The sequence below is a fragment of the Cryptotermes secundus genome, unplaced genomic scaffold, assembly GCF_002891405.2.
Source record: "Cryptotermes secundus unplaced genomic scaffold, Csec_1.0 scaffold1817, whole genome shotgun sequence".
Lineage (NCBI taxonomy): Eukaryota > Metazoa > Arthropoda > Insecta > Blattodea > Kalotermitidae > Cryptotermes > Cryptotermes secundus.
This window is the reverse complement of record NW_019744163.1, coordinates 324,589-339,679: the sequence shown is the minus strand read 5'-3', so window position 1 is coordinate 339,679 and position 15,091 is coordinate 324,589. Positions and strand designations below refer to the sequence as shown.

Sequence of the window (15,091 nt, the reverse complement as noted above, 5' to 3'; positions counted from 1 at the left end):
ATTATTATTATTATTATTATTATTATTATTATTATTATTATTGGAATATGTTTTCTCAGCTAATGAAAGGAAATATTCATTAAATGCACTTGCGATAGCTTGTGGATTGTTAGTGGACTTCCCTTCAAGTTATCACAATCATACTGTCCACCTGTATCTTCCCTGTCCCATGCCACTTACAAGAGGATCTGTGGGAAAATATGTGTGACATTTCTTCTGTGGCAAGTTTAAAAAATTTATTTTTATATTTGAAAATTATTATTTGAGACAGTAACACAGACACACATGCTTATATATATGGAAATAAATGTTCAAAACGACCTTAATCACAGGAATTTGCCTACAATGTTGTATATCATCTCTATGAATTATATGAACACATGTAAGCATGAAACTTAAGAACCTCAGCTTTCACTTCAGGAAAATGGACAAAGGATAGATGGGAAGAAAGCTAAGGGGTGATTTTATTTCCTGAAAAATGAGACCTAAGCCTAAAATCTAAATCCATGAAATTTTAATTAAAAAGGAGGATGGAGGAGGTCATTTTGCATATTTCTGGGGGGGAGGGGTCAGAAGCAACTCAGAATTGGAAGGTTATGGCTGTATGTTCATTTGTATATTTTATATCTGAAATTACTAAATATATTTCACTTAAACTTCGTAGCTGGGGTGTGTACTGGAACTTGTCACATGAAATTAATTTTTGTTTATAATCCCAATATACATAAACTGCAGTTAAATTTTTATAATTTTTCACACATAAATGATTGGCTCATCTTACAAAAGACTGGCACATAAAATAATGTCAGGCTGTCATGACAAGCTATACGAGTTATTCGAAATGCATTTCATTAAGGCGCAGCAAGTCGACTGGCTACGGGATGGACGACCCAGGAGTTGGAGTTGAGTCCTGGTAGGGTCAAGAATTTTCTTTTCTTCACATCATCCAGACCAGCTCTGGGGCCCACCCAACCTCCTATCCATTGGACACTGGGGGCTCTTTCCCCGGGGGTAAACGGTAGGGATGAGAATCTGACCACTCACCTCCAGTTAGTGCTGAGGTCAAGTAAACTTGGTTCTATACATCCACTCACCCACACGCCTTCATGGCATAGTGCGTAATTAGTTAAGCACAGGAACAACTTTACCTTTTTTTCTTTTACCTTAAAGTGCAGTAAGTGTAAAAGGAAAAATATCTGACACTGAGCACTGAATGTTCAGTGTAATTACTCTGAAACAATATGCCGGCACATGCAGTTAATGAGCAACAAGATCCTGTATGTATGTGTGTGTGTGTGTGTGTGTGTGTGTGCACGCAGGAACAGATGCAACTACTTTACGAGTATGAATACATTTTAAGGAATTCTGTTGGTGACAGATCAATAAAGAATTACTAGATTCATAGGTTTGGTTATCATCTAGCATTCTGAACAGACTACAACGTTTTGGTAACTAGATCCAATCCAGTGACTGATATTAGCTCTTTATAGTGGGTTTAGTTATTGAAATAAGCTCCTTGTAATGGGTCCTGTGACTGAAAAGAGTGCTAACAGATCCAATGTATGAAACTGGCACTTCTGAATGGGTCTAAGAGACTCAGATTGGATTCTTTGTATCAGATCCAATGATTAAAATCAACATTTTCTGAAGGATCCAACTCAGAAAGGGCCTCTTGGACCTTTCCAGCTGAGGGCAGAAACAAATCCAGTTTCTAAAATGTTGTGTTCTGTTTGGAATACTAGATGGTGGATAAAGTCCAGAGACTTGTTAAATTTAATCACATGGGTGCAGCTTGCTAAGACTGTTTGAAACAGAGAACAGCTCACCATTCTCAGGTGTGAACCTCCAGCCCTACTAATGGCATACATGTGGCAACCTCGTGTTCTCTCTAGACGATGCTCCTTCAAATCCTGACGTCCACGTGCAGAACCCTCATTGCTAAAATCTCCATCAAAATCTGAGAGTCGAAATACATGAATCTTGCTGTCACGACCTGAAAAAATAGTTATATATTGTCATCTATGATTTATAACTGTATTCACAAGACTATACACGTTATATGGGTCCCTGTTACTATGGCATGATGCGTTCTCAGGATAGGAGTGGAGGAGACAATCTCCACATACAGGGGGTATCTGCAAATATACTGAATAAGCAGCTGCAAATAGCTGATAATAGAATGGTACTATAGCTTGGGTGTTGGGGGTCGGTTAATAGAATCATCATTAACCATTCTATAGCAATACACAATTCATATCACTGTGATTATACAGAAGGATTGAAAAACTGAACAAAATTTTCAATCATACTAGCCGATTCATTATGTTGAAGCCGTTGCAACAAAAGGGCACTGTTAAATTCAGAAATGGGACGATGATAATTCAATATAATTTGAGCAAAGTTTAAAACATTGTACCAAATGAATAAACCATAAAATCCTTTCACTGCCATCAGGTAGAAAAAAATATATCTACAATACAAGACAATACAAGAAACTAGAATCATACAATTTGATTCGCACAAATGGGACCATTTAAAAAAGTAGCCCATAAACATATACTTTTTTCTAAATGACAGACCGGTCATAAGAAAAAGCGACAAACATCCGTATTATCCAGAAACAAAGCTTAGAAACCAGCTCTAATTTTCAGAAGTACCTTTGTCTGCTCGGAACAACAGGATGCCATGTGCTTCAACTACATGGAGCTGTTTGACAGCAACTGTTTTGTCAAACACCAAGCGATGTGACATGCTCTCTGCAAAGAAATTCTGTGTATGAAAAATCGTTAATAATATTGCAAAAAACTGATTAAAATTATAATTAAAGATTATAACACTGTTTCAATACACTCATCGGGTAATTATTATTAAATAAAATAAAAATTTTATGATTTCTGAAGTCAGAATGTACGAATGTTGCCTACACACTAGATGTACATAATTTGAAATATATTAAGCCTGGTGCTTTGGGGCAATAAGTGCCATATCCATTGGTCTGGCTGAGGATAGGGACAAGTGGAGGGCTCTTGTGAACATGGTAATGAACCTTCAGGTTCCATAAAATGCTGGGAAATTCTTGAGTAGCTGCAGAATTGGTGGCTCCTCCAGAAGGGCTCAGCTCCACAAGTAAGTAAGTAGGTAGATAAGTAAGTAAGTAAGTGTCTTAAGAAGTTCATATTTGGTTATGAAGTTCCACATCCTTTCCTTTTTCAAGATATCATATTAGTTATATAAATACCTACTGTGAAACCCTGGTTATTTAGCATTCAGGTATCTGGGATTCTCTTGCAACTGACAAAAATTTCAGGGAAAATTTAACCTTTTTAAATTATTTGAAAAACAAAGTTGTGATGCATGTATGTTCATGCATTATGCATTGTTTCTCACAGCTGCTGCTAGTAAGTAGCAGTGCTCACTACCATACCCCTTTACACAGGTAATATTACAGATATACTGATCCATGATTAGAGTACAGTCCAGTTGAGTCTCTGATGCATTACAGCATATCCGAAATCTTCTGCCAGTATGTTCACTGCGTCAAATATGAAGATTCACATGCAAGAACTAAAGTGAAAATGTGTCATTTTCACCTTGAAACGGAAAACAGAAGTATGTAAAAGACTGGAAAGGGCTGCAAATTGCATGAACATTGTGTTTACATAAGTTATTCTCAGGCAACTAGAAAATTCCTGTAACTGAAAGCCCCCCCCCCCATTTCTCATACATGCCATATAATGAGGATATTTCTGTACCAACCATTGCTAGTTATTATATCTAACAGGTGATACAGCTTTTTGCTGAAGTAATTTAAGACTTATCTTTTGAGTGATCTACTTGAAATACATTCACCTTGCTTTGGTACTTGTAACTTTTCTGACATAGCTTTAAATTGCAAACAGATATTTCTCTATGAGTTATTTCTCCTAGACTTCCTGTGTCTGCTTAAGTATAGGAATCATGCAGAGATTGGGAAGACCAAGGTAGAACCCTCAAATTTTGGGGCAATATGTAGTGGAAAGGAGGACAAACATTGGTAATGAAAATGCAGACAAAAATCTGTGTCTTGGTTAGGAATTGGAACACAACCCCAGTGACTGCTTGGCCTAAGACCACCCATAACCCCTAAGGCTACTGGGAACAGAATGTTACTTTAATGCCAAGTCAGATTAAAAGAACATAGCTGAAAGAGCCACACATTTCCAGACTTTCTGATAACAAATTCTTACAAACACAGGGTCACAATATGCACCCACCTTCAACAAGATAGACACCAGATTCAGTGGCAACCAGCAACCTAGTCTCACCCCATGAGTCTCCACAGATAATCTCATGCCCAAAGTCAGGGTAGAAACACTGTGGCTCCCAAGGTGCTCGTTTGAAGAGGCCGGTGGTGGCCAGGCTAGTGGGTGCATCACCTTTCACAATGGTGTCCAACTTCAGGGCCTGTCCAATGCGCACGAACTCAACCTGACGTGCCTCCTCTTTCCGCCGTGACCCACGGGGAGGATCAGGAAGCACATCACTGAATGCCCGTCGGTTTAACATTGTCTGGAAAGTTTGTTCCCATTATCAATAATTGCGTGAAACAAAGAGGAAGGAGAGATCATCAAATTAAGGAAGGATCTGTCTCAGAAACAAGAGCAAAGGCTCAAATTTCAGCTTCTCCACAATTTGTTATTGCAACCATTTAGCACTATATAAACTTTTCAGATGACAAAACATCACAGAGAAAATTAATCACACATTCATCTGCTCTTCCACTGGCAAGATGGTACTGCAATGAGATTTCAGCACTAAGTTTCTTAGAAGTCTCTGCCTTTGGTTTCTTATAGAACTTCTCCCACCCTTGCATTCCAGGAACCATATCAAGTAACTCAACTTATCCAACTGTTGTCAACATGCTCTTTAATGTTTATTGGCACTCCCTATATATATGTTCGCCTGAGTGTTGTTAAAATGCTATAAATAAACAAATTACAAGACTGAAAACAAATTCCATATCAGAAGCATAGGAATAATATACCAGTCATATCTGATTAGCCACTAATAAGTAGTGTACACTGGGTAGCAATGAAGTCTTGTTGGCAGGAGAATGGCTTTACAGTGCATTTCAGAAACATGTGAGCTGCTGCTGATGTCATAATTGTGACTGCTAAGTAAGTAATCCTGTATATGAAGTTAAACCATCTCTACTAGTAAGTGCTCAAAAGCTTAGCTGGCTTTGAAACTTGACCATTTTAGCCAGTCGCATGGAACCGTCTGAAGTACAGTGATGATACAAGTGAGCTCTGTACAGTTATGTAAATAGAGAAGCAGCATTCTATATGCTAATTTAGACATTCTAACGTGGACTTCTATGCACTGAAATGGCTCATGGTTAACGACACATACATACACATCTCTGCAACTATAACTCTGAGAAACTGGATGGCTGCTACAGAGTAGCCATAATCTCTTCCCAACTTACAGGGCCCAGTCCTACAGGAGACTAACCTGTATTATGCAAAAATGTTTAAGTGTTGGGCCTGAGGTTTGCAGAGTAATGATTACAAAGAGTTAGGAACTTCTGGGATTTGACACATTATCCATCTTCCTATCTTTTTGTGGTAAAAGGTAAATAATTGTATTAATATACCATCATCATGAACTTTCAGAACTTAACTAATCTTCACAGTCATTAATTATTACAATATTCTATTTTTAATTATTATTATTTAGTTCTGAGGAGCGGGGATAGTGTAGTTGGTATAGTGACTGGCTATGGGCTGGATGACCAAAGGGTCGGAGTTTGAGTCTCTGTAGGGTCAAGATTTTTCTGTTCTCCACATCATCTAGACCAGCTCTCGGGCACACCCAGCATTCTATCCAGTGGGTACGGGGGGCTGTTTACTTGGGGGTAAAGCGGCCAGGGCTTTAAGCTGACCATTCACCTACAACCAGTGCCAAGGTCAAGAAAATGTGGATCTATACATTCAGTCCCCACACATCTTCATAGCATAATGCTTAATTAGTTAAGCACAGGCACAACTTTATCTTTACCTTATTAATTCTAAGTTCCAGAAACATAACCTTCAAATTTTACCCTGAGCATGACAATATATACTCGTACTTTTGGGTCAAGTAACAAGGACAGAGCATGTCTACTTACCCCTCTCCCATCATTCATGTGCTCTGAAAACAGGTCTTTGATTAGCATGTCTAATGTCCTTTCTCGCTTCTGAGCAAATGTTGGAGTGTTGAAAGCAGCCTTTTCTCCATTTATCACTATTAGGAACAAGATAAAAACAGAACGACGGACAATGAAAATGCTTTAATTTCACTTGGGTGAATAGCTCATTTTTAAACATACTTTAATTGAAAGAAGAACGAAAATCACTCTAAGTTCAACACTTGGAAATATTTTGTGTGGTGTAACTTGTGTTCATTTGAATTAGCTACAGTTCTTAAAAAAGTTTTAAGAATATCATGTATTCAAAAGACCATTGCTTTTACATATTGCCAATTCAGTACCTAGTCTTATACTAGCAGGAAACACAATTACATAAAAAATAGATATAACTGTTTAAGTTTTAGCAAATAAATGTAATTTACTGTGTTTCTTTCTGACAAAAAAGTGAAAATCACTGAACCATTAGTCATAATATGTCAGTATGTACGAGCACATAAGATTATATTTTATATTTTGGAAATTTGAAATAAATTTTGAATTTTTATAAATTTAGGTTAAATGACCTTATTTACATCCTTATTTCAGATAGATTTACCAGAATGATAAAATAATAGGAGTAAAAATAAGAATATTCCATCCAATACATAATTTGACATTGTTAACTGTAACATTATTCTGGTCAGTTAGTAATATTCTTGTTGGAATTGAGGTTCTAACAGCAATGGTTATGAAGGGTACTATCTTCTGGGATATAGCGCCATGTAGTCCGTTGAAAGTCATAGTATTATACCTCATAAGATAATACTCTTCTGTAATATTTGTACTTCCTCTTTAATTGTAAACTACATATAATTTAATAAGTAATTTAGTGATGAGAATGTGCTGTACCATAAATCTTCTTCTGCCTTTTAACTCTGTTACTTCAAACACGCTGGATATGATACTGTTATTTTTGTGACATATCCAACAACAACTACATGTTGTTTCACAACATGAATGAATAAACAACATGATGAAATAATAATATCAATAACTAGAAGAAGAATGGCAATGAAGATAATGATGACCGCAGAAACAAATTAAATGCATATGTGGTCCTTCCAAATATATTACATATCCCTGTAATTAACCTGATATCATACAGATATTTGAGTAAAGCTATAACTTACGCTTGACTATGAGAAACTCACGGAACTCCTGTGAGTCTCTGAATACAGGTGGACAGGGAAGCGATGGACCAAATAGTGGAACTGATTCTTCTGAGAAAAGTGCCAGCCTGTAGCTACTATCTTCAAGGGAATATGTCACAAGTGCAAAAACGTCTGGTTAGAGGTTAAGGAAATGGGAATAGCAACATTCTTCTTCCATAATTGAAATACCTATCCTCCACATTTCTGGTTATATTATATGGCTCTACAGAATACAGTGAACACCCATTTAAAGTTTATTTTGGGGGAATAGTGGATATGACCACTAAACTGAGAAGCACTTTAAATGGAAAGTAATTTATTATCACTGTGGTTATTCACTTGGCATTACCAAACTAACTTTAAATAAGAGACAACCTTAAGCCAAGTTTGTGTTTCAAGACAAAACCTTAAACAGCTTCAAATTCAATGGTCAGAAAATAAAGAAGAGAGTGTTTCAGAGGCATATATTAGATAAATGAATATCCTGTTTCTTAGACCTTTCCAATACCAACTGGTTGTACAATGGATTTTATCAAGTCTATTGATGGAAAGAAGGGATTAAATATTTGTATGAGTTGATCTGACAAGAACTTTGAGCGAGAGAGTTCATAGCCCTTCACCTTATAAGGGCCTTCTTCAAGGAGACAGAACTGCAGTACTCTTGTAATTATGACCGCCTCACATGCAACCCAAAGGCCCTGACTAAAAAAATCAGACAGTAGCTTTTCTGGTCCACATTTTACTCTTAACAAATATGTTGATCGTAGACTGCAAAGTAATGCTGGCTGATACACTTCCACAAAATAAAAAATAAAGCACACCTTACAGTTATTATGCTATTCCACACAACTATGGTAAATAACCTTTACTGAAATTCAGTGTGTTTGATAATTCAGAAATTAAAATTTCTGTTTACCTTCCAAAGTCCTCTAATATCTTTGCTTCTTGATAATTTTCTTGCAACATATACATTCCTTGCAATTTTGATTGCCTCATTGGCACTGACATGTATGTACTGAAGACACAAACCTATAGTTGGAAATCTACAGATATCACTCACACTGCACAGAATCAAATTGTTTTCCCTGCATCTAATTACATATACATGCCACTGAAAAATGTCTCAAAAGGGACCTGTAGAGCTGATTTTACTTATATGTATATTTCACACTAATTATCTAGAATGTAAATGAAAGTGTAACAATATTTGTCTACAAATCTATGTGATTCTTTTATGCAGCAGCCAGTCTGTGTAGTGATGGGATGAATTTATAACACAATATGGCAGAAAGGATACGTGTAAATTGTGACTTAATGAAGGACGGGTTGAACTGGTTCATCTGAGTGGCACCACCATCCAGGAACACGATGTTGACAATGTCATTTCCTATGTGCCTCTTCCGTTCGACCTGCATGATACAAGTACACATTTATCATTGCATTGTACTGATGACAGGCTGATTAATGCATAAAAAGAAATGTAAATTCTTAAACGTCGAAAGAGAGTGTTTTATTGTTGATTAAGCATTCACATTTCACCCACACACTGCATAATGTTATGTTTACCTGTTGCCGATTATCTTTGGAGTATGGCAGTAATGTTGACACATGGAACATTATTTCGTGACCCTCATAAATTGTGTAGACAGAGAAACGTCCTGTCATGTCACCTGAGAAAAAGAACAATCACACATACATTGTTCACAGAAGTTCAGACAAACCGAAGAGTTGCATTTCAAGGGTCAATTCATATACATGGGCTTTTAATTTCATTACACTCCATACTTCTGTGCACGTGCAAACTGAATGCATTTTCCAGCCAAGTTTCAACACATTCCCACAATCATTAGTTTCAGTTTCTTTCGCCCTTGTCTGTTCACTTTACTCGTATCAGTTCTTAAGTGGCTTTGTTAATAAATTCAATATATGAGCAGGAATAGCAGAGTTAGTAAAGTGATTGGTTACGGTCTAGGTGAGCAAGGTTTCATTTTGGCATTGACAGGTTCATTCTCCTTGTCACTATGCTCAGACCAGCCCTGAGTATCACCCACCACACATCCAATGGGCACAGGAAGCTCTTTGCCTGGTAGTAAAGTTGTTGAAACATGAAACTTACAACCCACACAGGCCAACATCCAGAGTAAAATGCAGAATATATGGAGCTTTATTTCCACATCACCTGTACTTCTCCAGGGCATGCTGCTTATGAGCAGGAGAGGGTTTATCTTTAAATATACATTAATATCATAACTGTTATTGTTACAATGAATTACAACATTTTGAGGTGACAATACAGTTCTAAAATTCATTGACAATGGTGTTAGTGTCACTGCTTGGGTATTTTCTTTGATGACTAGCGGTTGTTTAAATTTCAAACTTTAAATTGTATACAATGGAAAATGTTCAAAGACAATGCCCTGAGAACTGAAGATGATGCTTTAATCATGATAGGAGCAAAGGATCACACATTAATATTGCTGCAAGTTCAAACTCTACTGCTGTTCCTAGCATAGAGCACATGGTCTGCATATTTACAATGTAGGAGATGTATATAATTTAAACAACACAAAAATCCAGCGTCTTAGGTTACAAAGATCAGTCAGCTATTAATTTTTAGGAAAATAATTGATAATTACTTTGAGAACCAAAATGACTCCACAGATACATTTTGTGTGTAAAATGCAAATTTCTGAATGTTAAAATGGATGGTAAAAAAGTGAGTAAAGCTTTCCCTGTAACAGGCCATGAAGGCCCATAGGGTCGTGAGACGTTGAGGGTCCCACATTATCTAGACAATCGGCTCAAATATGGCAGTAACATTGTCAGCCTTACGCGCTGGCCGCGCTTTACTCCCCAGGAAAATTATTTACTTAATTCCTGGTACTCATTTCTGTTAGAGGCTGAGTGAATCCCAGGGCCATAGTGCAGCTAGAAGGATTAGGTCAACTGAAAAAAATCCAATGACCTCATTGGTATTTGAACCCGCGACCTTCGACTTGTAGCATAATGCCTTATCCACTACACTACCACATGTATGGTACAAAAAATTAATACTGTTCTGCAGAGTTATATCAGAGATTCATGTCAATGAATCAGATTCAAATGCAGAATACTAATTACAAATCACATTCAAAACAACTACATCCAATGGTAAATTGCAGATCTAAGAGAATCACTTCATTTACAATGTTTTTCCATTATGTAACAAACTCAACAGGATATGGGTGTGTACATACCTTTGACATCAAGGCCACCTCTGTATTTGTCCCAGCCTTTGAGTCGTACCTTGTCTCCTAGCAAACTGATGAAACGATTGAACTCAGGACTCCCAGCCTCTGTAACAGAAGACTGTAATGTTAGCCAGGGCTACGAATGACTTTTCAGAATAGGCAGCTGCTTCATTTCAGAACTATGCAGATGTTCCAGATCAACAGAAAAGCCCAGGGGAATGACTAACACATATTAAAAGGAAATTGTTATAGTACAGCATCATGAATTTGTTCCTATACGTATTGTTGTTGGGAATTATAGATAGACATTGTAAGACCCTTGAAGTAGCTTTCTCAAAATGAAGCACTTTGGAACTAAGCAGGCGGTGTCTACCCATGTCTGCCCACGCCTACCTCAATTCCCAACTGTACCGTTAGTATAGCTGTGTAAACACATACACCCCATCCAGAAACTTCGCTATGTTCACATACGGTCAACAAAAACAGAGATGTATGTGGAGAGACTTGTTACAGACACAATTGTGTGCACCCTATTGCAAATGCTTATTATTTTCTATTGCAGAAAGGTTCCATGGAGAAAAGTCTGTCTTGAAAATCTGACAGTTGCTCATCTAGGCAAGAACTGACCTACCTTTATGCAATCTGAAATTTCGTTAATGTACCCACAAGAGCCCGTTACTGGACATTCTCCCTACCTGAATCCATTGTTACAGTTATAGGTGGTTGTCATTTAGAACATCGACAATCCCACATTGGTGACCCCAACGTGATGATCTAGAGGTGGGTTCAACATCGAGTGTTGTATAAATATGAGCATCGCCAGCAATGTGCCAGAATGTAATATTGACCTAGGAGTGAGTGTTGTCTGTTAGACCGGCGAAACAGTGTGTAAGTATGTGGGATGTTCCCACACACTCATACCTTCAACATACACTATTTCTTGAAGATCTAGTTACAGATGAGAGGATAATATTAAAATGGACATACAGTAACAGTGTTGGCATATAGAAGTAAAAGTAAAGATGACCCTGGACATATGGTGGACCAATGGTATAAAAACACACATTGTTAATAGTGGTTTCTAAATCTGTTGATGTAAAGGTGTCCCTCTGATGGTGGTCTCTGAAGACTGGACGTAGATAATTGAAATAAGAAAAATCTTCACCAGTCACACTAGATGGAACTGTTTAACTTTTCATGATATTGTTAGTGTGACAAACCAGAATGAAACAAATCAAACACTTTGTTAACTTTGACACTAAATGAAGCAAGTGGCGGGCTTCATGTCCCAGGTGCATACTGGCAGCCATTGGACAGGAAGGTGAATAGGCCTGGTATGGACAAAGTGGAAAAAGGAAATTTTCTTACTCCTGCCAACAAATCAAAAACCAAGACCTCAGCTGTTCAGCATGCAAGTCATTACACTGAGTGAGCTAACCTAGCTCCTTGTGAAGCTGGAGACTCAATTCAACCAGCTCAGAAGAGGGTTAGTGGGAGCTGTCACAGATAAAGTAAAGAACCTTCAGGTTCCATAGGTGCAGAGAATTTCTTGACAAACAAAATAATATTGTTAAATAGAGCAGAAAAGGAGAACCATAAAGATAAAGATGCTAGCACAGCAGGCTAGTTAAGTGCATCTGTTTTTGGTAAACTTTAACACTCTGTGAGAATGAACAGTTCAAAAAGTACTACCTTCTGGAGGATGTAATGTCATGTAGTCCAGCATAAGCCCCCAGATATTTGAGATGGATGTAATGACTCAGTCTTCAGGGTCAAAGAAGAAGGCAAGCAACAAACCAGCAAGGAGCAGATGTCACCTGCTTCTTGCTTCCCCTTATGTCTCCACGTTGTGATGGCTAATTAGGAACAAAGGCAATTTAACTTTCCTGTATGGAGGTGAGATACACATAGAATACCTCAACCATAGCCCTGCAAGTCATGGAAGGCAATGGAAATGGAACCCTTTTCCTGTGGGCATAACTGGGCCATCCTGTCAGTGGGGGACATAAATACAGAGACCTGGTCCTCCAGGTTGGGGGATGGAAAGAAGGCTGACGTCCTTGATCTGTAAAAAATCACTGTTGTGAAATTAAAAAGAAACTGGATGCAATCTCGCAGAATCTTCTAAGGAAAGATATGGCTCCAAAAGGGCTCTTTTGCCGATGATGATGATGATAATGATGATAACGACGATGACAACTATGATGATGGCAATGGAACCCACCTTACAATCGTTAACACAAACATGGCAAGAAGGTACCGCAATGGCACTGCATGACTCAAACTACTTTGTACATAGTTTCCAGGAAGACTGATGTACATTTAATGTGGAATGTCCACAGAAGTCTGTTCTTTCATATTTCATTTCATTATTGTGCCCATGTTGATTTCAGTGTTGTTTTTTTAAGCACGTGTGAAACATAGTCCCTCACATTAAGGAAGGAACTCTGGCTGTGAAGAACAGTGTGCTGAAGGCGTTCCTGGATCCAAGAGGAAGGGGGTAGCAGAAGAATAATGGAGTTGCATAATGAGAAGTTTAATAATTTATACTCTTCACGAAATATTATCTCAGAGTTATCAAATTGAGAACAACGAAAAAGCAGAAATATGTAGAGTGAAAGGGGGTGATGAGAGATGCATACACAGTTTTATCAGAAAACCTAAGGGGAAGAAATCACATTGGAGACTTACACAGTAGACAGGAAAACGCTGTTCCTTTGAGGTTTATTTATGATGCTGCCAATAACTAAACTATATAACATCAGTAGAGGATGCTATTAAAATGTATCCCAAAGATACAGGATGAGAAGTTGTGAAATGACTTCATTTGTCTCAAGGTTAGGGGCCAGTGGTGGTCTATTGTAAATATGGTAACGAGCCTCTGGGTTCCGTAGATAGTGGGCAGTTTCTTAACCAGTTGAATGATCATTAGTTTCTCAATTAAAGCTATGTTCCATGGACTTAGTTAATTAGTAATGCACCATTTACTCAGGACAGGTATTACACCAATGTGTTAGTGTTGCAAACTAAATCTGTTTCACACGGAATCGCTACACAAGTTTTATGTTGAATCTATCCACAAAACGAGATGGTTAATTAATTTAAATGGCCTGAGAAGATGTATTAATGGTCTGTCTTACATTTCCACTCTGTAGTCTGAAGAAACGGTAATTGTACTCACCATTGCTGAACATCTCATCATCAGTATTCTGCCCTGGACGGGTATACAAAACGCCAAATTTGAAGTTGACAGAACCTTCTTGTTCTTCAAGGAGCAACAAATCCTGGGAACAAGGTTTACAGGTTTGCATTCAGACTGTAGTCCTCTAGGTTGTGACACTGTATTCTTGCTGGTGGTCATGGTGCTGTTAGTATCTGACTACAAAGGCTGCACAGTGTCACAACCTATCACCTCCATCTTCACGGATCATAGAGTATGACAAGCAACGAAATAGCATGAAGTCAGGTGCAGAGCTTGGCTTACTGTTTGAACATGAAGGCAATACGTTCCTCTGAACTAGAGGCCGACTTTCCCCAGTGATGCTACATCCTAGGAGACAGAACTCTTCACATATGTTCTTTAAGCACAAAACTATATCTACACACACATGTACTACCTATAACTGTGAGAAGAGTAGAGGATACCATAAGAAGACCTGATGATGAATAAAAAGATTGAAACATGCAGCCAGAAAGTATGACACATACTGTAGTAACTAACAGTAGTAAACTTTGTGTGCAACATAGTGCAATACAATCCCCTTTATGTCAGATGATGGAAGTAGAATCAGTTTCGAAAATAATGTCTAATTTTTTTTCTTTAACGCTAGTGGGGTGGGACTTGTACTGAGGCCACTTCTGGCCTATTGTACCAGCCCCAGATAATAGGTGAGGGTGATTGTGGAGCAATTGGTGGAATGAAGATTGGCAGGGGAAACCGAGAAAACCTGCCCCAGTGCAACTTTGTCCACCACAAATCTCTCTTGACCAGACCCGGGATCGAACCCGGGCCGCCGCGATGAGAAGTCAGTGACTAACGGCTTGAGCTATGGCGCGGCCCATAATGTAGTAACTAACATTAGTAGCGGCCTCCGTAGTCTAGAGGTAACGTTCCCACCTCATGACTCGTAGTACGCGGGTTCAAATACCCGGCGGAGGTCGTCAAATTTTTAAGGGCGGAAAAATTCAGGGAACAAGTCCTCCGGGAGGGACTTTAAGCCGTGGGTCCCGTGTCGTAGCTTTACGGCACGTAAAAGAACCTCATACCTCCAAAGGAGGTCACTGAGCAAAATTGCGGACGTTTGCCGCCCAACAGTAGTCACTAATACCTCCGGTAGATGGGGGAAGCATTATAGATACTTCTCAGCCAGTATAGCCGGTCTCGCTGGCTGGGCGGGACTGATGGTAAGCATCAATACCGGTAGGATATAGAGGCTGCTACAAATCATAGAGGAAAGCACAATGGACCACTACAGGTCTAAGTGCATGGGGAAACCCACCCT

At 38.4% G+C, this 15,091-nt stretch overlaps 1 protein-coding gene across 7 annotated transcripts in view; it reads right to left on the bottom strand.

Annotated features, from left to right (window-relative positions):
* The window catches only part of LOC111874619 (GTPase-activating Rap/Ran-GAP domain-like protein 3), a 252,542-nt gene that overhangs the window by 20,679 nt on the left and 216,772 nt on the right, over window positions 1-15,091 (bottom strand). For all 7 annotated transcript variants that reach the window (XM_033755527.1, XM_033755531.1, XM_023870259.2 and 4 more), the window contains 9 exons: window positions 13,771-13,873; window positions 10,596-10,694; window positions 8,926-9,029; window positions 8,657-8,768; window positions 7,339-7,491; window positions 6,149-6,264; window positions 4,254-4,548; window positions 2,658-2,756; window positions 1,827-1,993 (listed from right to left, as the gene is read on the bottom strand). In XM_033755527.1, coding sequence (XP_033611418.1) covers window positions 1,827-1,993; window positions 2,658-2,756; window positions 4,254-4,548; window positions 6,149-6,264; window positions 7,339-7,491; window positions 8,657-8,768; window positions 8,926-9,029; window positions 10,596-10,694; window positions 13,771-13,873 — 1,248 coding nt within the window. The remainder of the gene's footprint in view (window positions 1-1,826; window positions 1,994-2,657; window positions 2,757-4,253; window positions 4,549-6,148; window positions 6,265-7,338; window positions 7,492-8,656; window positions 8,769-8,925; window positions 9,030-10,595; window positions 10,695-13,770; window positions 13,874-15,091) is intronic.